The following is a 26,335-nucleotide window of genomic DNA, read 5'->3' on the forward strand; positions in this document are numbered from 1 at the left end:
TTCCACTACCTGACAACCATCAGTCTCTCATTGTACTCCGCCGAGCGGATGAAATACATTTGATTCACTCCCAAGCTGATAATCTGTCCGTTCTTATCCACTGCCGTGCGTACACGCGCTGCGGCAGCACAGCCCGGGCAACATTCGATAGGTTCCGTCTCCTTTGCGGGCATCCCTTACTCTATATATTAGAGGAATTCTTTTGCATATGCACGCCTCCTCTTGGCTGAAGCTGATTTATGGCGTCGAGCGCTGTGACTGATGCGAAAGGCCAACGCTTTGCTTTTTTAGCTGACTTTAATGCAGCATAAGCCAGAAGGCATTGCACACTGAGTATTTGCAAAACCTTGAATCCGTTAATGTAGGTTTGATGTGATGTTAATGAACAATTGTGTGGGAGTGACATGAAAGGGTTTTGTCATCTCTCAGATGTCCTTGGAGATCAAGTGAAGGGCAAACGAACAGAAATGTTTTCACAAACGCGTGCAGTGACTTTTGGTTGCACACAAAGCATTAAAAATTGGCGTGTAGCAAAAATAACTGTAAAGCCACAACCATGCAACATTATCAACTTTTGATTTGATCTAATTATTTATTTATTTATTTATTTATTCATTCATTCATTTATTTATTCATTTATTTTTAACGAATTAATCCCCCCCAAAATTTCCATGATTATTTGCGATTAATCCCATTTTTCAACTACAATTTTTTTTTTAAGCTTGCAACCAATATTTACTTGAATAACATATGATATGTTGGAAATGAGGTTATGGGGCTAAAATTTGCAAAAATAAAATTAAATTCAAAACAACACATTTAGCTTTTCTTTGATATCGCCGAAATGACCTCCACAGTCACCATTTTCTTCACTTCCTCTTGCAAAATATTTCTCCTTCCGTTGATTAGCAACCACATGCTGAGAAATCAACCCAGGAGACCATTTTCCTTCTCTCTCCGTGTTGTTGTTTGGTTCGTGCATCTCATTCGGATTGAAGCTTTCACTGAGACGTGACTTTTTTGTTTGCCCGAGTTTGTGGTGGAAAAGCGATTGCGCAACCGCAAGTGTGCTGCATTAGACGGCAAATTGAGACCATTGCAGTTATAAACGGGACTTGCTTAATATTGACCAATGACTGCTGAGTTGACGGTTCTTGTTTGATTGCATCAGAGGATGAGTCAGACAAGATTGTCATGGGATAAGAAAAGTTGCCATTTTATTTATTTTTTTCCTGCACAGTTGCCTAAAAAAAACATTAAATCAACTGCTTCACACATCATGTGGACAAACATTTTGTCCAAAATGGCGTCTTTGGGCGAGGCTCTCCGATTTTGCGCGGACTTTCGAAATTTGACACAGCTCAGCAGCAGCCTCCATTTGGCCGATGTGTCTCTGCTTTTATTACAGTTCTCTGCAGCCGTCGAAGTCATATATTCTCGTCTGTGATTTTTGCGCTGTAATAAGTATTTCTGTCGGAGTCGGGCTGAAATTAAAAGCAGTGATTGAAAGGGTGACAGTTGAGATTACTTTTTGCTTCCCGTCACCTAATATCCTGGATACGCCTAACGCTTGGTTTAAAAAAAAAAGAAAAAAAAAAAAAAAACAGAGAGCTGCATGCAGAAATACGTTGCGGCACTTTGAAAAAGCGAGTGACAAATATGCAGTGACACATTGCGTCTCATTTCCCCTTCTCCATCACGCGGCATGCACCTGCACCTGAGGAATTTAAATGACAGATTGCGCCGTGTATGCCGGCTCGTGGGCTGCGTGCCGCACGGGGGCCACGCCTCGCCCTTCGAGGGGACTGACGCTGCAACGCCGCAGAAAAGTGTGTGTGTGTGTGTGTGTGTGGCGCTTTTAGAGTGTGTGTGTGTCTTCGTTGGGGGTAAAGCCGCAAAAGCCTCTTCACTGGGCTGGTAGAATGCCTCCTGTTCAATCTCAGCTCTGTCAAACTCACTTCCCGTTCACAACTAACAACAGATGCCTTGGTCGCACAACCTGCACCTTCGGTTGTTGTTTGTGCCCTCAGGTATCACGCGCACGCACACACACACACACACACACGCGCGCGGGCAGATTGACTGAGTTGGTTGTGTTAGTCGTCTGTCAGTCAACATCAGTAGCGAGCGCCTTTATTACAGCAGGCAATAAGTCAGTATCGGGGTGTGAAAAGAGGAAAATGTTGATGGAGTCAAAGGCAGAGGACAAGACGGCTCTTCCAGGAAAATAAAGAGGGGTGGCAAGAGCAGATGTTCATCTTTATTTGCTTCAAAGTACTTCATGGATGTCGCTGTGGATGGACTTTTTGTCATTCGCTGTGCACGGATACTGCTAATCACCTTTTCAATCTTGCATCATATCGAATAGAAATGCTTGTATTAGTTTTCTAGAACTTACAGTGCGTCTAAAAAGTCTACACACCCCTGTTCAGATGTGAGTTTTTTTTGTGATTTAAAAAAAAAAAAAAAGATCTTTTTGTATTTGCCAAATGACCTCTGGCTAACATTAGCTGAGAACTAAACACACACGTGCACACACAAATGGCATACATTCTTTAAAACCGATTTTGACAAAACTCAGCATTTTTTCAACGGAGGACGTACGTATTTTGTTTTTGTTTGATGCATTAAATCACGTGTCCCTTTGGTCTATAATTCCGTAAGCACATTTTATTTGCTGTGAAATATATGGAAATTGGGTCCAAGTTAAAAACATTAGAATGGCGCTTTGTTAAATTGAACATTTTGAATAGTTAAGTTGATCCGCCATAATCGCGTCGGTGTCGTGTCCACTCTCGTCATTTTCTCTCAAGCACCTTTGTACTCTGACGACTTGCAAATATTCTTTGTGCTTTCTCTCCATTTTCAACATAGAAGTATATACATGCAAATGCCGAGGTGGGTTTAAGTTCAGTTGTTTCAACCTCGAGGAAATATATCGACGGATTAGGTCAAATTGAATGCATACATGAATACGATTACTGCAGCGACCGTAAGCAGCAGGCGAGGGAAGAAAGTTTGAGATTCCGCGACGGCCCGGCAGAGATGAACAAACATAGATTGCGGTCAATTCCGGTTAAGCGAAAATCATTTCCGCGTGTTAGCGTGTCAATTAACCCCGATGGCCAAAAAAAAAAAAAAATACTTCGACATTCTTTTTAACAAAAAGATTAATCATCAAGTCGACTTGCTGCTGTCTGTTGGGATTGGAACTCGGTAGATACTTTCAGGAACAGTGAAATGAGCTGAAATTGTGGCACTGCTGCAGACACAGATGTGGATTGTGAAATAAATGCGCGATCGTATTTGGAATCTGGGCTGGGGGATTAATTTTGAGCAACTGTAACGTTTGCCGAGGGCCACGTCGACATGCTAACCTGTGTTTGTTTTAACGTACTAATAAAAAAGCATACCGTCCTTTAATCGTTGTTCTAATTAGGAAATCCACATTTGAACCCAAATGATGTGCACTCACTCAAAATGGCATCTTTACACATTCAAAATTCTAACGTTAATTTGGTGCACCAACCGCTAACTATTATTGGCTGTTCCTAATCAGGACTCCCAAATAAAAAAGATAATTGGGAAGTTTAATATTATTGTCAGTCATAAACACTGCTCTATCGTACAAATAAACAACTGCAATTCCAGTGAGTCGACCTGCTGTCATTTTAAAACTCGCCCATGGTCCATTTCTGACAGAAATATTCATCATCCAATGTTGAGCTTCCACTCTATTTAATACAAAACTTTAGGGACGCACCCATAGCCCCTTTTTTTTTAGATTAAGAACGAATACAAGTAGTATTGAGTACGTGCCGATACCAAAAACTGATACTCAATAGTGCAGTTGGATTAGAAATGTTTTAGTTTACCAAATATTTTTCAGATTATTTTGGTAACAATTTAAATCACGATTATTCGAACAAATTATTATTAGAATTTTTTTTTTTTTTTGGGGTGCAAAAACAACAACAAAAAAAATCGGATCCTTTTTTGCCGGTCAGTCCCCCTGCCCTCCAGCCGCAACCTAGGTACCGTTCCGGCCTCGTCCTTCCGACCATATTCATGAAAATCGTCGACTCCCTACCCTAATAATTGTAATTGTAATTGAATTTCATTTCATTTCGCCCCCCCCCCACATGTCATTAATGATGTGACAATCAAGTGCACATTTTTCTGCCACACATTTGCCTTCAACGGAAGCTGCAAAATATATCAGTTAAAAACTACCCTGTGGTGGGACAACTCAAGTGATACATATTTGGCATATGTCAAACCATCCACTCTTTTTTTACAAAAGCGGACAGCCATTCTTGTAAGTACGAGTGCAGATGTGCAGAATCGTACTGTATCGGTGCATCTCGAGCAAACATGAATCACTATTTTATTCATTCCGTTGATAATCGTTCATTCAGTCCGACTTTGTCTCTTGCTCTTCAGAGAGCACACGGGCAACATTTGACAGTTTACGGAACTCCCGCAACTTTATTTTAACTTGAAATAGGTGAAATTCTCATTTGCTCACATTTTACGATCTCTCTGGGCAGTCCATTTGCCCACATGTCCGATTCTCTCCAAGTCTTCGAAACAAGCTGAGTGTGCAGTCAGCTTCACTCTATTTTACGCAACTCGATGCACGCGTATGAATGTGGGAGGAGGAGGAGGGGAGGTGGGAGGGGGGTTTGACATGCACGCCCACTCACACAATACATACGTATATTTATCCACACACAGCTTGTTCTGTTGCCTTGCTTATCAAGAGGTTTATTGTCCCTCACAATGCTGGCTAATTAGATGTCCTCTGCTCCGGCTGCCTCTCTCAGTAACGGCAAAGAAATAGACCTGTCACTATTTGGCCACTTGAAAATTCAACAATGCTAAGCAGTAATGACTTGCTTTGTATCCACGGAATGTACTGCATTGACAGCGCAGACCCATAAAAAGGTGGAGCCGTTTTTTTTATTTTTTTTTATTCTTTTCTCCAAAGCGTACTCTTTATCTGTTTTATTCGACTTCTGCCTCCGACAGCTCGGTGAAACTCAAGAAGTAAGTCCACATTCAGGACAACAGATGATTCTTGTCAATTTCTACTCAAAGTTGTTTTGCGTGCGGAAGTCATACTGATTGTTAAGGATATTTGCAAAAATATCTATTCACATATTTGCACAAGCAGGCTGAAAATGACAAAAAAGAGGTCTTAAATAATTTAATGAATTTAATATTAATTGTTTGCCAATACAGCAATTTTAGTTTGGCGTCGTTCCGCCGACGCGTTCGAGGTGGAAGCTGGTCGACGAGTCCAACGTTAGCCAAACGCTAACAATTCATGGCTAGCCCCGATCGCTGCTAGCCTTCATAGATTCATCAGCGGCGACAAACAATCAATGTGAAGCTTTGTTGCCAGATTATGTTTAATAATGCTCAGGCAACATCTGCGTGCTCGTGAAAACTTTCAATTGTTCTTGAAGTGAATTTCCATCGGTCGGCAGCTCTGCATATAACCAACAGTGGCGGACTGAGCCTCACTGAGTAGAAACACGACTCCAGCAAGCAAAGTAAAGTCAAATGAAGAAGGGCATAAAATGAGAACAAAGAACACAACAGAGAAAACTGTAGAAGAGAAGAAGGCGGCGTTTGTGGCCTTGTTAATCCCCATTTGTCTGATGTGGCAGTTCCACGGCATGTCTGAGACCAGCCGGCTGCCAGTCTCCTTCCAGTCCCCTCAAATTTCATCTCCAAGAATTACGCATTCCCTTTATTCATTGTCCTGACACGCTTCTCACAGTTCAGGGACACCGGGCTAGCTCGACGCCAGCGCCTCCCAACATAAATTGGACAGGAGGCGGGTCAGTCCTTCACCAGGCCAAACGAGCGTCTTTTACTCAAATGCGCTGGCGGTCCTGTGATTAAGCTAAAGGAATAACTCCCCGCGTAATATCCCCCTCATTAACATTAACAGCAGTCAAGGACAGTGCACGGGTGTCGGAGGTAAAATATATGGCGGCAACGGAGGCCATGCGCCGTCCTGACTTGCATCAGGGACGGACAGCATGCTGCACGCTAGCGTGGGGGTCATATTGAGTTGTCACGGACCAATGATCTATTTCTTTACCTGTCAAGCCCTCAGAGAGGCCGAGCCAAGAGAGGATAGCTGTGCTCCTCACCTCTTGCCCTCTGTTTATTCCCTCAGTCGTCCTTTCTGCAAAAAAATTTTTAAAAAAGGAGCTGCGCTACAAGAATATGGTGCACGAATGCAGTCATTGTTTGTAAAGGCGAGGCCAACCCTGGCGCGCTTGCTCATTATCACAGAACAGAGCGTAATGGTTTATCCATGTATTGAAATGCTTAAGTATCCGAAAGAATGAGACTTAATTTGTAAGTCCTGTCTTCAAATGCTTTTTTTTTTTTCATTTAATTCAATACATGGTCAGATTTGCTTTGGATAACATCTGCCAAGTGTTGCGAATATTCTAATATCAGATTTAACCTACAGTATGTCGACCACCCCCTAGTGGCCATATTTAGTAAACACAGGATTATGAGTTTCATTGAGATACAATACAGTACAATACAGTTCTATTTATAGGTAATTAGATGTCTATAAATGTTTTAATTTGGCTTCCATTCACTTTTTAGTTTTTAAACGTATAAAGTGCTGTGTTTCGTCCCTGCGACGTTGCTGAAGGGCAAAATTTGTTCCAACTACTGAAGACAAATTTGCCGCGTTTTTTAACATAGTGGACCAATAATGATGATTTTTTTTTAAATTATTATTATTATTATTATTATTATTATTACAAAGGATTAAAATCTGAAAATAATTCCCACTGGCACTCTGTGTATTATTTTTTTTTAAATTCTGCCCAAACTAACTTGAATGAATTGTGATCTTTGTCATTATTGAATAATAGCGAAAAGACAAATTGTGATGTTTTCTCAGGCACTGGCTCATTCTGTTCATTTCTATTACCGTTGTGATTATGTCTTCAAAGGCTCCGTCACATCGCTGAATTTCCATCAAAGACAAATGTAGCAAGCTGTCCAACGGCTGTTAGCTCATAGCTACTAGCTTGAGTCTTATTCTGTATTTCCCGTTCCATAAAGCAGCACAGGCAGAAAGCTGACGGCATCCTGAATCAATGAGATAGTCATATCTGGGTCTTAGCTGCCCCGGCTTGAGACAGACCCAAAAGGCGGGAGGAGAAACATGCTCAAGTTTGGGGGAAAAAAAAAACAAAAAACAGTTCAGTACAATGTTGCCGTTGGTTGCAGATTTCTAAATGGAGGTCTGCTTGTGTCAGCCCACCCCTGCTTCGTGAAAGTCACTTGAGCTTTGCAATGTTTCCGCAGTGCTAAATAAAATACGTTTAAAACATAAAAATACATTTGAAATAAAAACTGAATAAGATATATTTTTAATATTTATTATAACATGTTTATCTTTGGGGCAAGGCTTTAAGGCTGTTGTCCCCAACCTTTTTTCTTGCACGGACCCGTTGATACAAGTCCAGAATTTTTGCGGACCGGCAAGTCATCCTTGTGAGGATTTTCTCAGCCTTCTCCGGCATGCTTTATGTTCCAAAAAATTCATTGAAGACTCGGAATTGTCCATAGACGTGAATGCCAGTGTGAATCGTTGTGGGTGTGTGTGTGTGTGTGCGCTCTTGTTTTAATGACATATCAGGACATTTTTATGATATCTTGGTCTTTATATGTCACATATGCTTGAACTTTTTGTGTATCCATGGGTCTCAAAATTCACAAAAACATGAAATGGCAATATGTGTGAGGTTATGGTCTCAATAATTCACAAAAACTTGACAATGTCCTCACTTGTTGCAATTTTGTCATAAATCAAAAAAAAAATAATAGACAGATGTGTTCCTGTTTTTTTTTCCATGCTTAAATTTTTTTTTCGGGAGCCTGTAGGACCACGGGAAAGGCACGTACCCATTTGTCACATTTTTGTCATGCGTCCCGAAAAGTCCTGAAAACACGTATGCGTGTGTGTGTGTGTGTGTATGTGTGGTGACCAATCCAGGGTGTGTCATGGCTCTCAACCAAAGTTAGGCTCTGTTTTCTCATCTCTTCTCTTGTATTATGACTCGATTACTTTCTTGTCATTGTCAAATGCCAAACGCGACAACCTAAATGAAAAAGATAAAAACGAAAATGCCAAGTCCTTATCTTTTACTTTTACCTCAGACAACTATTATTTGAATGTTGCTGACTATCCCAGTGCGCGTAGGTGACATCCACAAAATATGAGCAAATACAAATTGTTGCAAATAACACCAACCCCCGGTTACGATCAGCGGCTCGGGAACCAGATTAAATGGCGTCGCTTTCGTCAAAATAACCAGGAGAGGATGTTGCAAACTCCTCCAACTAAGTTTGAAATTGCGCAACCCTCGAGCGGATACGACGAGGCCTCGGATAGACAAATAGAATAAACAGCGAAGAGTCTTGCTATTTGTCTCATTTTCCATATAATCATCATCCCTCTGGTGAATACTTCAATACTTCCCAGTGAATACAAGTTCAAAAGAGGAAGCCTAATTTGCAATAAAGCAGCACAAATATCCTCTTGAGGCTCGCCAACGAGAGCTCACTCAGCGAGGGAGAGAGACACACTTCACTTTGTTTCGCTTTGTCTACTTATCACTTCTGCGGTTTGAATTCTGGGAAAAAAAAGAAAAAGCCAAAGTCCACTCGGGTGTGGACCACTTTGCACACCGCATGTGTGATAATAGATGATTGTGTCCAGCTTTGTACGGAGCAATCCTTCACAGACCAAACGCTGACATATTGCTTTGTTTTGTTGTGTATAAGTGTTCTGGCCTTGTTAGTCTTGAGATGTTTGTCTTTGAAACTTTTAAGCACAATTTTACGGGCACGATTTGTTTCACAGGCGGCGTTTTTCTCGGCCCTTTTGTCACTTGGCCTCTTCGTTCTATCTATGATTCCACTTTGCACAAGTGTCCACTTGCAGGCGGAGTGATGCAAGCGGACAATTTACTTGTCTTTAAAGCGGCGGCCATCGCGTTTCTCCTTTGTTTTTGTTTTTTTTTGCTGTCCCCACCACACGCAGACGCCCATCAAGAATATTTGACCGTCAAGTGTGTGCTTAGCATGTCCCTCCTCACGGTTGAGGATTCTCCGTTTGGAGCTTGGCTATCAGAATGATACGAAGAATATTAAATGATACTGCTCATTGTTTTGTTTTGGTACTTAAACGGTATACAGGAAGTCCTGGAATATTTTCGTGCCTCATCTGATATTTTAGCTTCACACTGCGACATAGATTGGATTTTTTAGTTTTTTTTTTACGTATGCAACCTGAACCTGATTTATTTTTATTTTTTTATTTTTATATGACAGTCTGAACGGTTCAATTATGATTTTTTTTCCCCTTCATATGTGGTCCTAGATTGGATACGTATGGGATTTTTATTTATTTATTTATTTAACGTAAACGCAGCAAAACAGCCGGATTGTGGTGTTACCTGCTTTTAAGTACATCTTGTTTTATATCAGAAATTGGTGCTTGTTGTTCTGCTGAGATTTAAAACGTGGCAAAATTTAGAAAGGCTTTGTGGGGAGAAAAAAAAGGTTGTCTCCTGTTTGTTTTGCTGGGTTTGGTGCTCGTGTTGTCGTGATCGTCTGCCGTGCTTGAAAGCTGAGTCAAAATGCTCGACGTCAGTTCGCCCGAATCGGGTGACTGCTTAGAAAACGTGAATGATTTCACGTTCATTTTTCTGGATGCGCCGCGTTCCAAACCGGCGACTGCCTCTCGACCAAAATCTGCCGGGATAGCCTCCAGCTGACCCGTTGACCCTGCACCGGATTAACCGTCCAAAACAGACGGCAGAATGCTGATAGCAAATACTTTGGAGACACCTGCGGCATTTTTTACTTCCAATTTCCTCCACACGTTTTCGGATTGTTTCCGTTGTAATCAAAGTAGAGCGAATCGGACATGAACACAGCTGCGAATCTCATCCTGATGTGTTTTCAGAGAAGTTGCATGTGATGCCGATCGTACTGCCGCTTGTCAGGTGTTGCGTCCCGCCCTGGGCCACAAGCCAACTGCGGCAGTTCTCAGCCTCTCTGATCACCGTTGGCTCCGGGTTATTCGCGCCGTATGTCTCAGTCTCGCTCCTCTTTTTCCAAGAGTAAGTGGTCAGAAAGTGCATTCAGTCATTCCGAGTGCACCAATCCCTCAAGTGGGCTCCCTTTTTCGCAGTGTTTGTGCTAAGTGGGGACACGCCACCCTCCCGCCTGTCCGTCCGCTTCGTTGACGCTCCCCTCAGGCCGCTTTTCAAGGTTTCTTTTTAAAAAAAAACAAAAACGTTTTTTTCTCGACTGCAGTGCGAGGTCACAGATCACATCACCGGTGCTTTCCGACTCACTGGTCATTTAATCAAGCCAAGGTCCGTTTTCCCGCTGCTCTTTACAGGCCACCTTTTATTTCTTTCGAACGAGGCCTCCGGTCCAATTCTGTTCCTGGGCAAACGTTGCAAGTTTATATGTGACGTGATATTTTCTGACACGTGTGTCATGCTGAGATTGACGTAAACATTGCTGATTTATCAAAATTCATCTATTTTTAACACTTTTATTAACGCAGCATCTTGATTAAAAAAAAAATCAATTGTCAATACTTTAAAATGAATTCTCGCTCCGGGAAGATGCTGCTGTTCTAATACGTACGTATACGTTGACGTAAAAGGCATTTACGTTAAAACTGAGATGTGTATTCCGATTGAACTGTTTACACTTGACTTACAGACTCAGCTCAAAGTAAACATTTAGCCGTTACGCTGCACAAAAATGGAATAAGTCAGCTACGAGTGGAAATGCTTTTAAATCCTGGTTAAAAAACCTTTTTTTTTTTTTTTTTTTAAATTAAGGTCCTCCAAACAATTTTGAATTTTAATTTTTTTTTTCTTTTCAGATATTTTAGTAAACCACGTTTATGTCTTCACTTTATAGGAAATGTTTTTTTTTTTTTTAGTGTTCTGTTAGTGTGTTTAAATGTTGTCAAAATACATTTTTTTTAAATTAAGGTCCTCCAAACAATTTTGAATTTTAATTTTTTTTTTCTTTTCAGATATTTTAGTAAACCACGTTTATGTCTTCACTTTATAGGAAATGTTTTTTTTTTTTTTAGTGTTCTGTTAGTGTGTTTAAATGTTGTCAAAATACATTTTAGTTATTCTTTTCTAAGCATTTTTTTTCCCTCTGCTTTGCTTTTAAAAGTTGGTAACTGCTGTGGAAGAATTGTGCTTTAGAAAGAGAACTGCCTTGCCTAGCGTTCGCTCGGATTGGCAAAAGGAACATGCCACCTCTAACAGATTCTACCTTTTTATTCCATTTGTGGTGTTTATATGGCACAATTTCATTCCGTTTGGTCACATGACTCCATGTAGCCTGGCTGCAGTTGGTCATTTGGCAAGATTGCCAAGACTTTTTACGCTTGGCTCAATGTCATGTAAAGCTTGTTTTGCTTTTCATGAAACACTTTCCAGACCCTGCCCCGCAAAATACAAATCTTCTCGTAACAAAATTTAACCACCATAGTGGCGGCCTTTCCGTCTTTGTTCACAGCAGCCTCGAGCGTTTCCTAAATCTCTGCTGACCTTTTCTGGTTCCTCACAGTAGAATGCGTATTTCATCAACTGGTGAGTGCGTGTTTCCAAATGTGAGTAGGAATCCTCTGCTATGAGGAAGCGTAGCCGCAGACAAGCGTGGCGGACTCCCCGTTCAGCATCCCCCGGAGCGGACATTAGTGTGGCACGGAACCGCGGTGATCCTAAGCCCCGTCAATTTTCAGGGTCTAGCAAAGCCCGCCTCGTGGCCAACTCTCTGTGGCATCGAGTCAACAGCATGCGGCCCTCGCAATGCCACAGGCCGGAACACGAAGCGCTTGACTCCTTTTAAGGCGTCTTGATTAGAAAAGGAAATTTGGCCGCTGCGCTCGGTTATGCAAGCTCACGTTTTGATGTCACCGGCACTACTTGGCCTGGGGGAAAAAAAAAAAAAAAAAAAGGAATCAGCAATTGGAGTTGTAAATACACACAATTATGAAAATGTTTTAGTTGGCAACCATTTATTTGGGCTAATGTAGTAACTTGTCAATCCTGAAGCAGCCCTGAGGGAACACAAAATATATTTGGAGTTGTGGAAAAACTATTTAAAAGGAAGAATTTAACATCAAAAGCAAAATTCAAATACAAAATAAGAAAAGTCGCCCTAAAAGAAAACACAATTTCTGCGTCAAAAAAATGCTCACATGAGCATAGCAGTGTCATGATTTTAGATTGACAAATGTCCATGTGAGTATACGCAACATCCAGCTGTCACTTTTTTTTCTGCCTGATCATATTCTTAATTTCTAATATCATCTTTAATTTGCTCAAACCGAAAAGTGCTTTGTGGGACATTTGATTGGATTATGACTGCTGAGCAATTGCTTTCAATTTTTGGAGCGCGTTGAAAATCTCCAATAATTCTTTTTTTTTTTGTTAATAATTTTTATTAACAAGCAAATTCGAGCAAACATTTTTAAATTTTACCCCAACAAAGCAGAAAAATCCAACAACACCACCACGAAACAAACCCACCCCAGAACATTAAGATCTCTCTATTGCTCAAATATCAACATAAAAAAAATACAAATAAAATAAAATAAATTCATTAATTAATAAAAAAAAAAACAAGATAAAAATCCCACTAAACACTAACCCCAGTAAATTAACCAGCGTACTCAGAAAAATATACATACAGGCAACACATTCAAACAAACCCCCAAGGACTAAAATAAGACATTTCAATAACAATATAAATAATTTAAATCAAATAAATGAGTAAAACAAATATTATGCTGCTTATTTTAAGCGTGTAACAATTGCTGCTCGCAACTAGACCAACCATCAATTGAAATGGAAATAAATAGACCTAAGACGTGGCGGGGTGGCGGCCAGACGGGCACAGAAAAAAAAAAAGAAATTAATCAAAACTACACTCCATCAGACACAGGTGTGCTAACTTTTTGAAATGCCAACCATGATGTTTGGACATAAGGATATTTATTTGGCCCACATCTTGATTGAACGAAATCCATCCATCAATTTAGCCCGCCGGCGATGTTGTTGCTCACCTCCACATTCCGCCGATGGTGTCAATGGACAATATTGACTGCCAACTGTGAAGCCAAAGCGTGCTCAATATCACGCGCCCGATTTATGTTAATGAAATCAATAGTCACCTGTTAACAAGGCAACACCGGTTTTTGTTGTTTTTTTTTTTTTTCTTCTTTTGTATTGCCAAATTTTTGCTTTATGTTTGGATCTTTTGGTAATCCATCTGGGACGCTTGCTGCTGGTTGTGTATTGATCTGTTTTGCTGCCAATCGATGATGTGTTGAGGTGTTTTCCATGCTTATCAGACTGTAATCAGTCAACTGAAGGAAAACTATCACTTTTTGTTATGCCTGATGCTCCAATGTTTGTCCTTTTTTTTTTTTTTTTAAATGCATTGTTTTTTGTGCATATTGCATAGGCATGTTTCGCCTTCTGTCCCCCCCCCCCTCCCATTATAGAGGAGTGAGGGTGCATTTCCTCGTAGAAACAGTTGTGCTGCTTCGGAGTCATTAGAAAGCCGAAGCCATTGTTTCTCCTGTGACTCGGAGCCATTATCCCGTTGTTTCTCTTCTCCTTATCTTCTTGTGCTTGGCTTGTTGGGTGTAGTGAAGCGGTAGATGAGACTGTGTTGTCTGCGCTTTTTGCAAACAAAGTAAACAGAGCTGTTTCCAGTCGAGACCGAAGAAACACTCTTGAAATGAAATTGGTGTTGGAGGACACCTTTTTTTTTTTTTTTAACATCCATTTATTTATTTTCTTTTTGTGCTCAGGGTCAAGGTCGAGTCTTTCAGCTGGCTTAACGGTCCACCGTCCCCTGGTCCGATCAGGTGTGAATCGCATATCTGACAATTGGTGACCGATCGCTAGTTGTATTTAAAATGTCTAGTATTAAATGAATCTATAACATAAATGTATTTGCCGTTGTGTCTCGCACTGATTTGCATTTGCTAGCTTAACAGCCATCCATGTGAAATTGACAGGAGAGTCACATTTTTCCCGAAATGTGCCGTGGCCACCCCTGGCCAAAGAAAAAGTATGACTAAAAAGGAGGAAAAAGTAATAAGTAGTCCTCAAAATAATCTGTTGTAGAAATTCACATTTAGTTTTATTTTAAAAAACGCATGTACATCAAATTGACATCACTATACAATAGGAACATATAACTCAAGATTACCGTCCAACAATATATTTTGACGGTAAAACACACACATAGCTGTTGTTTTTCGTCAGGTGAACAGATTGCATTTGAGCTCAAAAGTGTTCCTCCTCTTCTGACGGCGTTTGTTTCTGACGCGCTTCACATGTTGAGAAAATGTCACTTTTCATGTGACTGCCCGGTCCCGCCGATTGGCGAAATGGAGTCGTGGTTATGTTGGATTGATGAAGCAAGCGTCCAAGTCGCTCTGATTAAACCAAACATGAAAAAAATGAATAAAAATGAAACCGAGCATTTGTTCTTGCATTCAAACTAGCTTTAAGGGAGGAAATGGAGATTGTGACTACCCGACTCTGTCAATTTCTCCGAATACAAAAGAGAAAAAAAGGGCACGCAGCATCATTAATTCTGAGTAAATGGTAAATTTAAAACAAAAAGCGTCCCACTGACGCTTTCCGAGAGCCGCAATCGCAACCAGCTCATCGTGATCTTAAAAATGACATGAACCATGAGAAGGTTTTTGCGTCGCGGAGGATGAAGAAAATCTTTTTTCACGGCCATCCGCCATTCACAACATTCCGACTTGGCTTTAGTTCCCAAACGCCCTTTGCTGACCCGGCAAGGCTCTGAGGTCAAGGCCCCCATTGAGCGACCTCGAGATCCTCAACATTGACCCATGACAACGTTTTCTGCTGATTCAGCACATCTGTCAGAGTAGAGCCCGCGTGTCCTTCAACGTTCATCCCTTCGTAGAGAGAGAGAGAGAGAGAGAGAGAGAGAGAGAGAGAGAGAGAGAGAGAATAAACCAGCTTATAGTATATCGGCCTTGAAAGTTAAAATAATAAGAAAAAGGCAGATGCCTATAATCGGCCCAGCCTATAATCGGTCTATCACTAGCCTGGACTGCCCTTGGTCCTGGCCTCCCGCTTCCCGCCCAAGTCTCCTTCATCAGTTCATCCCGGCCCGAAGTGACACGCGGGCCTCCCGAGCGTCGGTAACGATAACGATGGCGCCACTTGAGCGCTTTAATTGGAGCTGCTGCCGTTGATGTGTGAACAGCTGCAGGCTGGAGAAGGGCAGATCTATCATCCGCGCCCTCAGCGCACCGCCCGAGGTCAAATGGCAGCAGTTACGGTGGCGGGAAAACCCCCAAAGCTGCTGTTTATTTATGATTTGATTGCTCTCGGCTCCCCCCGGCACCGCCCCGCTTCGGCATCTGCATATTCGCGGCTGCCTGCGAAATGACTGACGACGAGAGACGGGCCTCATTTGAAGGTGCGCTCTTGACTGGATGAGAGGAATGACCAGCGAGGGGCTATTTGTCTGTGTGCCCTTTTATTTGCCACAGACATACACTCAGATCCTCAAACCCCCTCGCACCCTCTTCCCACAGACGCGCATGCATTATATATTTCCAAATGAGTCATTTTTCTTCGCAGCGGTGCAATGGCACCCAACCAAGGGGTGTTTTTTTTTTGTTTTTTTCCTAATTAATGCAGATTGTTCAAGAAAATAACAACAAACAAGTTTGGTGCTCTTTTCTAAATTTGTGTCCAACTTTCATCTGAAGGTACTCACGCGCGCACACAAACGCTTTCGATCTTCCTATAGAGCTCATCGACTGCGTGGGAGGTCTCCTTCTCATTTTGTGGCAATGAAAGTATTTGATAAGGTGAGACACTTTGCAAGCTATTATATAGCAATCTAAATAGCATTTACATGTCATTTACGTCTAACTTTTTCCGACGTGACGTACTGTCAGGCCTATTAAAGTTGATATTTATTTCAGCAGTCAGCATGGTTCCTTTGCCGGATTTGCAAATGAATGCAAATACGGGCTTCCTCACAAGACAGCTTTTGAAAGGTTGCAATTATCGCCAATGGTTATGAATTTCGGAGACGTGATGTTCGGTAATGACTCGCTGTAATGGCTTAGTCTATCTGAGTCTTTCTTCAAAGGTAAAAAAAAAAAAAGTTTTAGTTGTATGTGATTGGTCTGGTCTCTAGTATAAGTGCAAATCTACGGTAATCTGTTTTTTTTTTGTTTTTTTTTTTTTGGTTTTGTCCATAGTGAGTATTTCCTAAAATAACTAAGAGTGGAAAAATATATATAAATTTAGACTTTCATGGCATATTTAGCAAATGTAGTGGCGGGCCATGCATTTCACACGTAGCATCATTTATGACACCACGGCTGGACAAATAATTTACAGACACACACTTCCGCACGACTGAGTGTTGGAATCTTGAAAATGGCCTTGCAAGTGTATGTGCAATCAAATCCACACTTTTCCCTCCTTCTGCCATTGTGTCTTAAAAATGCGAGAATATATTTTAGATTTTCGAACAGTTACCGATTTGTTGGATTTGGTGATTCCGCATAGTGCTGCCCTCGAATCACAGGACAGGATCATCAGGTTCAACGTGACGCCTAGGAGATGGTCTTACTGTCACCTACTCGTGATCTGATTGGCTATCGCAACTGTCAATCAACTCAAAGAGCCCATTCACACACACCGAACGGACGCCCGCGCGGTCCATTCTGAAATCTGCCCGGCAACACGAGCTATCTTAATTCTCATTGGAAAGAAACTCGCACCTAAAAATACAACACTTGGATATAATATGTCATATGATCATGATTTCCTCATTTTTGTTTATGTTCAAGCCAGCAGAGAAGGCCTTGAAGGCCTTGACCGCCCACCACTGCCAAATGTGAAATCAACCGTTTAGGTGTAACGGTAGACGTTCTCATGGAGCAGGTGAAAATGAAGCGACGTATGCACTTGATAGCTTGTCAAAGATGACAACACTTTCCCTCCAACACAAGCACAATAACCTTTTAAGAGGCGCAATCTTCCCCCTCTGTCCACAAACAAATATCACTTTTGTTTTGCACACATCATTCCATTACGGAAGCATTATTTGAGATGTTGAAATTGGAAACAGGAAGGAGCCGGGCAAGCGTAGATGGAGACGAGAAAAGGAGAGGGAGGAGGTGGGGACCAATGAAAGTGGAGAGATTGGTTTTCATGCCTGCTCGTCGGCGAGCCTGTAAATCTCCCAGGAGCATAGTAGAAGACGGCAGAAGGTTGATAGTCATCCATCACCCGTGACACCGCCTGTGCTCGAGAAGGGCCTGACAGCTCAGCACAGCGCGGCGCCGCACCGCTCCAACTTTGGAGGCGCCGAGATAGGCTGGAACAGAACGAGGCGATGCAATAGAGAACTCCAAAGAGATGCTCCCTGCAGAATGAGCATGTTAACTGTTGCACGTTAAAAATGGAGGAGGGCGTGTGACTTGGGGGCGGGAGCTCCTCATTTCCTCGCTGACTGAGCGACTGTGAGGTGGACAGATAGCCGTTCGCTTGGAACAGAAGCAGAAGCAGAACCGGCTCTACTTTTTTAACGCAGCGCAATTCATTCCAGTAGTAAGGTGGATGTTTCTGTAAGACCAGTGTGAGGGCGTACTTTTGCAGCCTATGTGCATTGTTGTGTCTCGTCACTTTCCCCTTCACACTGCACTTATTAGAGATTAAACCAGGAGCAGAATCAAAGCTTCCGCTTCGTTTGGGCATTTTCTAAATTTGATATAATGTCCTGTTTTTAGATGATTAAGGGTTGGAAATTTGGATAGGATGTTTTTTTTCCAAATCTAGTTCATCAAAAGTATTATTAATTTTCGATTAACTCATAGGCTGCCATTGACGGATAAATCCGTCAAAAATATTTTTTTTTATCTTGGCTGGTAATGAATGAGTTAATTGATTATTAAATTAATTTTTAATTGATTAATTCTTAGTGAGCAGCTCTAAAGTTGAAAATTGTGCAGCTAATCCATGCAATCGCAATCAGTATCGGTCAATCTCCCTCATGGATCATCAGAACATCCCGTGATAGTAAAATGCAAAGCAGTGCAAACACTTGATGAGGAAAAAAAATCTGCTCTAATTGACACACAGAATATGAACTATATTCTCTTTATTTAAATAACTTCCTTGCATAATATAGAGCTATGTATTTTTCCCCCTCAAATGTTGCCTAAATTTATACCTTAGCACATTTCAAAATTAAAAAAAAAAGTTCCATTTGTATTTTGTAGAGTAGCTAAAAAAAAAAAAAGCCGTACCGGTGTTGAAGACACCCACACACATACACGCACGCGCATCCACACACACTCCTTCATTCTCAAGGGGCGGGGTGAGTAGTGGTTCATTTGCATGAAACGATAATGCCAAACTGAGCTTTGCTGCTCCTCGTCGCTGTCATTCTTGAACCTTTTGCTATTTTGACTCCGGCATGTCACTGACATTTTACAGAGACGATATGAAGAAACGACATTATACGTCTCATCTAAAATGCTCAGCTCGTTGGTGGAGCATTTTTTTTTTAACATGCCTTGAATTCATTGCCTGAAAATAATTCCATCAGACATTGCGATTGTATAGTATCATGTTTATTGCTAATATATATCGTATTGATAATATTGTTTCACAGAGGTGCTAAAAATACATCCCGGCAACAACTACATAAAAAAAAAAAAAAAAAAAATCCAATCAGCTTTTATTTGATGTGCTCTGCAAAAAGCATGTCAGCAGTCGTTTGCTGCGATACGATATGAAAAGAAATTGCATAAACACTGCATGATTGCGACGCGTTGTTTTGTTAAGGAATTGTTTGAAAACCTGAACCTGAATGTTCGTTTTGCGTTTGTTTTTGTATTTATTGATTTTTCTTTTGCCACACTGTGCAATTCCATGCTAATATTTATTGTTAGCGGCTTGCAATGTTGGTCGCGGGCTAAAAATAACAGCCACTGTTTAGCACCAGCAAGACTTCTTCTTACCTGGGAGCTGTCCAAGAGACGAGTCTCCAAATATTTGTTGATACGTAGCATGCTGACCGCAATGTTTTTGTGCATGCACGCGCGCACGCACGCTCATTATGAAATCGCAGCATTCGTCTGTGATCTCGTTATAGTGCTACCGTGTTTCTGTTGGCTGTGCAGTATGTGGCTTTGTGATTAAAGGAAGGCGATTAAAAAAAAAAAAAGAAAGGAAAAAAAAAAGCACTTTTGTCGAGGCGAAGGAATGTTTATCACTCGGCTTTCACAGCTTGCTGATTGCGTGAGTTGAGAAATATGCGTCCATAAACAAAAGTTTGCAGTGGTCGCATTTGCGTACCTCTCGTTGTTTTGTGTGCATACGTCAACGTGTCATGGCTTGTGTGTGTGCTTGTGTGTGTGTGTGTGAGACCTCCATCCATGTCTTGAAGGTATCATCGATTGATAGGAGGCGCCCTAATTAAGAAAGTTGCCGTTGCGTCACAATGGAGGCCGGAGATTGACTTTCAACTGCGGTCTCCGCCTTATTCCGAGAGCCCGTAATGGGCGGGGTCAGAGTCTGGGCTGCTGCTCCAGAAATAAAGAAAATTTGCATATAATTGACACCCATTGAAATGAATATTGGTAATATTTTGGGAATTTTTTTTTATACCTCTAATATTTGTTTAAAAAAAAAAAAGACTCTGCGAGACCTCAATATGTGTTTGCTAAATTAAAAAAAAAAAAACATAAAAAAGTTTTAAAAAGTACAGAAAAAAAATCCACAAACTTAAAATTCAAATATAAAAAAAAAAAAATCAAATATCTCTCTGTCTTAACGCAGTCCTGGAACTTTTCTGACGTACCTTTGGTGCCCCTTATAGAGGACATTTGAAATCTGACCAAATATTTCAGAAAAAAAGGTCATGCTATTCCATTCAGTCTTTTGACATTTTTTTTAAAAACATGATATTTTGTCAGTTTGTATTTTATTGTAGAAATAAGTAAGAAAGTTCCTGTGACCGACAAAATCAATATTCATTTGAAAACTAAATATGGATGTACACTGTCGCAGCAGACTCACCTCCAAGACAGCAAGTCGTTTATTTTTTGTTAAATTTTACTGAGTTTATTCTAAAACTTTTGTAGCTTTTGAGAATTTGTAAGCATGGCTTCCAACAGTTACAAGCAGTTTTAGGGTGGAATGTAAAAAGTAACACCAGTTTTGTTTAGACTCACAGTTAGTTGAATGATACAACTTCAGTAAGTCCGTCAAGAATTAAGCCAGGATTTTGTTCTTTCTCAGAGTTTCAACAACCAACTGGTGAATGCGAGCGCAGCGTCTCCTTGTGTCACTGACTTTGACTTTGTGACGTTGTCGCCATGGAACTCGGCGAACTGTCTGTCAGGTTATGTAGAGCAGATCCATTTAAGGTCATCCGTGTGCTCCCAGTGGGTTCGTGCCTGTCCGCCCTGCTACCTGACATATCACCCCCTCGACCCCCCCCCCCACACACACACACACACACACACGTCCAAGGCTACACATGCAAGACTATGACCTCGTCCCTCTCGTTCAGGGCTCGGGGTCGTCCCTCAGTGTTTCCCCCGTCATGCTGTTATCACCACCTTGTGACCTTGCCTACTGTCACCAGACGTTGCCGAAGCTTTGCCGCAGCTGAGCTGCCTCGCTTGAATGGATGAAAATGCCACCCGGGGGAACCGACTCAAACCTCCCCAATATGTTTTATGGGGCTGCGTGGGATTTTTCTTGTTTTGTCTTGTTTCAATGAAACTGGAAATCAGATCAGATCAAATCAGCAAAGTTCGACTTTTTGTACTAATGCATCGTTAATTATGCGACGTGACCTAGTGAAAAATTGTCCGAGGTACTGTGTGTGTATTGCAGGAATAAACACAAGATAAATTCTAGATATATTGAGGAAGGTCGAGAACAAAAATGAAAAAAATAAAATAAAATAAAAAAATCAATAAAAAAATGCATATTGTTTCAAATTGGGCCAACTATGAATTTATCTTTGCTTTTAGTGCAAGTGAGCTCATGTTCGGAACACCTGTTCCAATCGGCCAATGATGCGGGGACGGGGGCAACGGACGGCTTTGACACGCCTCAGCGACATGACAGCTCAGACAGCGTGGATGTTAATCTCTTCTAACTGCTCCCAGCCTAATTAAATCTTGCAGGCTTGCACATGTGCGCGCACATGTAGCGCCAACACACACCCGCGCACCGCCGTCGAAATTGGTCTTAGATGCGCGGACGTTTTTAACGATCTGGAGAATTGACCCCAGAGCAGTGAGTGTGTGTGTGTGTGTTGATGTGGAATGAGTTGGTAGAGCGGAGAGTGTTTTACTACTTTCAGGTTTTGGGCGCACAGAGACAGAGTGGTGTCTAAAGATGTAGTATATTGTGCGACGCTCACCCACGGATGCGTTGTCAGCCGTTTGCACATTTAGCAACAGAAAGCAGATGCAAAGCCAGGAATTTGTTTAACACCCTGTGACATTTACGTCTGCGTGAATTTGCAAAAACTGCAAACAGTACACGGAGCTCCCCGTGTGGAATTCATTGAACGAGAGTGACGTTACGGGCAGCGTTGATAGGCAAGTATTTAAATATGTATCACCTGACGTTTAAAGAGCATTTTCATTCCAAAAGCCAGCGCTCAGTGGATGTTCTTTTTTTTTCATTCCCTTCATTCCCCATGATATGATATAATGTAAAATAATATAAAATAATATATAATATAATATAATATAATGTAATGTAATGCAATGCAATGCAATGTAATGTAATGTAATATAATATAATATAATATGAACATCAAACATAATGGTGTGTTCCTATTACATGTTATCCAACTTTATAGTTGTTAATTATTTTTATCATTTTATTTTCAAATCACTGAAAATCAAAAAGAGGCGCTAAACTTAACTGTCAAGCAGAAATTATGCTAATTCTGCATCACTTTTTGACTCCTCCCATCTGCCTGAGTTCCCTCCACCGCTGAAAGGCAACTGTCCTACTTCATCGTTGGGGGCTTCTTCAAATTTTTGGGCAAACGAGGAATGGGATTTTTTTGTTCGCAGGTCAGCCCGAGGCTGTGGGGACGTGCCCATGAGCATGAAGTCTTTCTCTGATAGTTCGATTTATTATTATTATTTTGTTTTAATAATTGCGCCTCCTACCCCCTCTTTTAAATCCACATTCCTTCCACATTAATTTGAAGAGATTGTCATGCCCATGTCCCTGCAATTGTCCTCAAATTACAAGTTTCTTGACTGCAGTACCGTATTCTGTCACTAAATTACGCTGAACTCATAAATGCAGCAAATATTTTTTGTATGAAAGGCATTTGTTGTATAAAACTGTCAATCATTGTGACGCATTACTGTCAGACAAGTGGAAAAAGTTTGTGTGGGCAACTTGAACATTTTCATGTTCTTTGCCGTCGTGTTTAAGTTTTGGCCAAAAAAAAAAAAAAAAGACAGTTACTGTTGGATTATTTCTTGAATAGACGAACAGTCAGAAACACGGAATACAAAATGACAACACTCACAAGGAGCATATGCTCTGATTCAATTTTTGTTTTGTATATTGGTTTTATTTTTAATCGACAGGTTCTCCCATTTTTCATTTTTCAGTCGCTTCTTGCTTTCCGTGAACTACTCATTTACTACACGAGTCATACAAGGTCAGCACCTTTTGCTAAATTTGCTAAATTAAATTCTAAGCTTCAACGTATTCCCCGAGCCGAGGAAAACGTGGCGCACGCGTCTGCCGTTCAACTCACTTGTCTTTGTCTTCCACATCCGCCCACCCAGTTCATTTTCTTTTTCCATTAAAAGTGCTTTTTCACTCTTCCGCATCTCTTCCGAGCCATTATCTCACCGTCTCTTTGTCTCCCGCCATTTCTTCCTATATTACTCTGGCTGCGTTTCAGCCATCAAGCTTACTCATCGGCGGCCGGGGCGAGTCTGTCATGCGCCGGGGCCGGCCCTGGCTTCGTCCCAGTTAAACAGGCCGAATAAATAGATTACAAGCGGTAGGTAAGAGTGAAGCAAAGGAAGAAGACAATCTGAATTTGTTGCGGATAAAGAATGGCGAAGGCAGTCAAAGAAAGCCGGCGGAGTCAAAGTAATGCCGCATTTGCCTGAGGGGGAAAATGGCTGAAAAGTAGCTCTCGCAACAGATGTGCGGGGCAGTAAAGTGTAATTGAAATGCCAGCGGCAATGGTCTTATCTCCCTGCAACAGGAGCCCGCTGCCAGTCTCAACATCAGTTAGATGTCATTTTAGCTAGGTCTGAATCAGCCTGCCACAATCCGCAATCCCCGTTCCTCTGATGCTAGGCGAGAGGGAAAAAGGGAGGGGGGGAGGGCGAGGAGGGTGGCGAGCCTGTAATAGGATTTCAGTAGCACCCAGTTAACTTTCACCACCTAGACTTGCTTGGTAATTTGATATGCCCCATCAATAACATTCATTTACCTCCGCGCGGTATTACCGCCGTCATTCATTTGACTTTCATAAAAAACACATTTGCATATTTCCGCCGTTGTCAGGCGGGAAAACGTTGGTCCGCACGAGATGAGCGAAAAGATTCCGAGAGCCGCGTTGTTCTTCCAGATTAGCTGCTGCCTTGCTTTTTTTTTTTTTTTTTTCTGCAGGACATTGATCGTCATCACTGTAATGTGTGTGATGGTTTGCGGCTTTTAAATTTTTGACGGAATTTGAATTTTTTGCGGAATTCAATTAAAAAAAAAAACAGCCTATTGCAATGCTCACAGTGAAACGTGCAACGGTGACCATCCCATCTCATCCGTTCTAATAAAAATAACTAAATAAATCATCTCATGATACTTTCCGTAATTTCACAGGCAGCGTTTTAAACGTTCCAATAAATATTTCCAATCTTAACCGTCGTTAAATTGTGAGGAGTTGATGTTGTTCAGGGCGTCCTCGGTGTACTGACCTTGTTACGTAATCAGCAAGTCTGCACAGCGGTGTAAGAATTTCTCGTTGCGTGTTCCAAGAAGTCACTGCCATAATTACTCACCTAATTGATTCATAGAAGAATTTTATTTATGACTTTACGACTCCATTAGCAATAGCAGAGGTTAGCGATTGACTATCATGCACTTCGACTTACTTAAAAAGAAATAAAAGTTTGCTGTGACTGGAGAACCGCCCCTATAATTAAAGTCGAATAAAATGAAATGACATCTTCCGAAAGCCCTGACAGACAGATCCCAAATAGTTGGCAACCAATCAACAGCTGGAAACTACCATAATACAACGAGAGTTTTGCGCTTCACGTGCGCTTCACCAAAGAAAACTTGACATAGCACATCAAGTGTAAAATAAATGTGATGACATGAAAGTATTAGTGGAAGACAAACAGACATAACTGATTTATAGAAAATAAATATTAAAAAAAATTCAAAATATTTTTCAGGCCATTGTCCTACGACGGTGACAAGATGGGGAATAAGACAGATTTTACCAACGAAACCTGAGCTCCTGACAATTGTTGTTGCGATTAATGCGACAAACTGTCTTCCTTGTTTGTCTTGCAGAGGGTCATTTTCAACGTGGTCAACTTCTCCAAGACCAAGAGCCTCTACAGAGATGGCATGTCTCCGGTCGTAAAGTCCACCAGCCGGCCAAGATGGTAAGTGACAAATGAATTAAACCCGCATTGACACCAGCTGTTGTTGATTCCCAAACACATTTCAGAACCCAACCCGACAAAATTCACATTCCTCGAACAAACAAACCAATAACTTTGCTTTCAAGAGCTTTAACGGACCGGTTGCCAGTATGACGACTGTCTGATGTAATATGGATGACTGATGGAAGCAGAAAATGGCGTGTGGGGCGGGTGTGTGCGCAGATGCGGCGTCTGCCAAGCAGGCTGCCGTATTCGGCGGGGCGAGGAGGCAGAACACAGTAGTGTGATGAAGTGTTGCCATCCAAGAGGAGCCCTGACATCTGTCAGCGCTTGATGGAGGGCATCCGCAGAAACACCGGGCATCTGCCACCCGTGAGCCGTACGCGTCTTCCTCGCCCAGCGCCCCGAGCCGGCCGTCCCGCGCCACGCCGCTTGCAGGCTAATGGACGGAAACGATGGGCTCGATAGCGTAGACAGGACAGATGAACTGCTGTCTGTGATACAGCACAAGCGACATGATGCACCTCAGCCCTCCTGCATCGCTTTTATTCCCCGCTGTGAAGCTCGACGTGTGCTAGCAAGGCTAGCCGCAATACGGCATTTAATTAATCTTTAATATGCTCCGTAGGTTAATTTAAAAGTTGGATGGATATTTACAGGTGAAGCACACTTTTAGATGACATCACTAAGCCAGAGTTCCTCAACCAGCGGGGCGGGGCCTGTTACCGTTCCGTGGGCCACTATGGACCGGGACGCAGCAGACCTCACAGTTGAAAGAAAAAAACCCACTTTATTTCGTATTTGAGCCTTAGTGGCTACTACTGGCTAGCAGCTAGCTGTTAGCATTAGCACCAAGTGCAAGCTCACTGGCTGCCATTTTGCAAAAGTTCTGGACCTTTATGAACCGGTCTGCCGTGGAAAAAAGTTGGTGACGACTGTTTTAAGAGACAAGGCCTCAAATCTTGCTACGCTTCAAATAATATCATCCATAAAAGATGTGTTGACGTCACTGAGCGAGGCACCATCCAAGCAATCGTGTCACATTTGTAAGACACTTGTCTTCTGTGTGTCCCCACGAAGTCGTCAAGATGCGTTCAAAACTGCCTTCAACCTTTTTGACTTTCCATGAGCTGGACAAAGCCCAAAAAGCTCCTAAAGTAGTAATCTTGTTTTGACAGTTGCAGATATAAAAGAAAAGAAAAAAAAACAGAGAGCAGAGAGCATTCCCTGCCTGATCCAAATTCACACAGGACAGGATAAAGACGCTACAGAAGGAAGATGTGATAAGGAGGGAAAAAAATGGAGCACGACTGACAGGGAACTTGACAGAGAAGGTGAACAGAAAGTAGAAGAAAGTAATATTACTCGGGTGAGCCAAAAAAGATTATTCCGCCATCCCCACCTCCATCCTTCCCATCTTTATCTATCAAAAAAAAAAACATATCAATGGCAGCCCGAGAGGTGAAGCCTTTATCTCCCCACACAGGTGCCTTATGTCCCGGGGCCGCCGTAACGATG

General features: G+C 41.7%; 1 protein-coding gene across 1 annotated transcript in view; it reads left to right on the forward strand.

Moving 5' to 3' along the window:
* agbl4 (AGBL carboxypeptidase 4) overlaps positions 1 to 26,335 on the forward strand; it is a 263,660-nt gene that overhangs the window by 79,463 nt on the left and 157,862 nt on the right. The window contains exon 4 of the mRNA XM_088313401.1: positions 24,723 to 24,817. Within this exon, the coding sequence (XP_088169527.1) occupies positions 24,723 to 24,817 (95 nt within the window). The remainder of the gene's footprint in view (positions 1 to 24,722; positions 24,818 to 26,335) is intronic.

This window comes from Idiotropiscis lumnitzeri, chromosome 13, assembly GCF_059441095.1.
Source record: "Idiotropiscis lumnitzeri isolate Australia: NSW breed Sydney's pygmy pipehorse chromosome 13, RoL_Ilum_1.0, whole genome shotgun sequence".
In the NCBI taxonomy this organism is placed as follows: Eukaryota; Metazoa; Chordata; class Actinopteri; order Syngnathiformes; family Syngnathidae; genus Idiotropiscis; species Idiotropiscis lumnitzeri.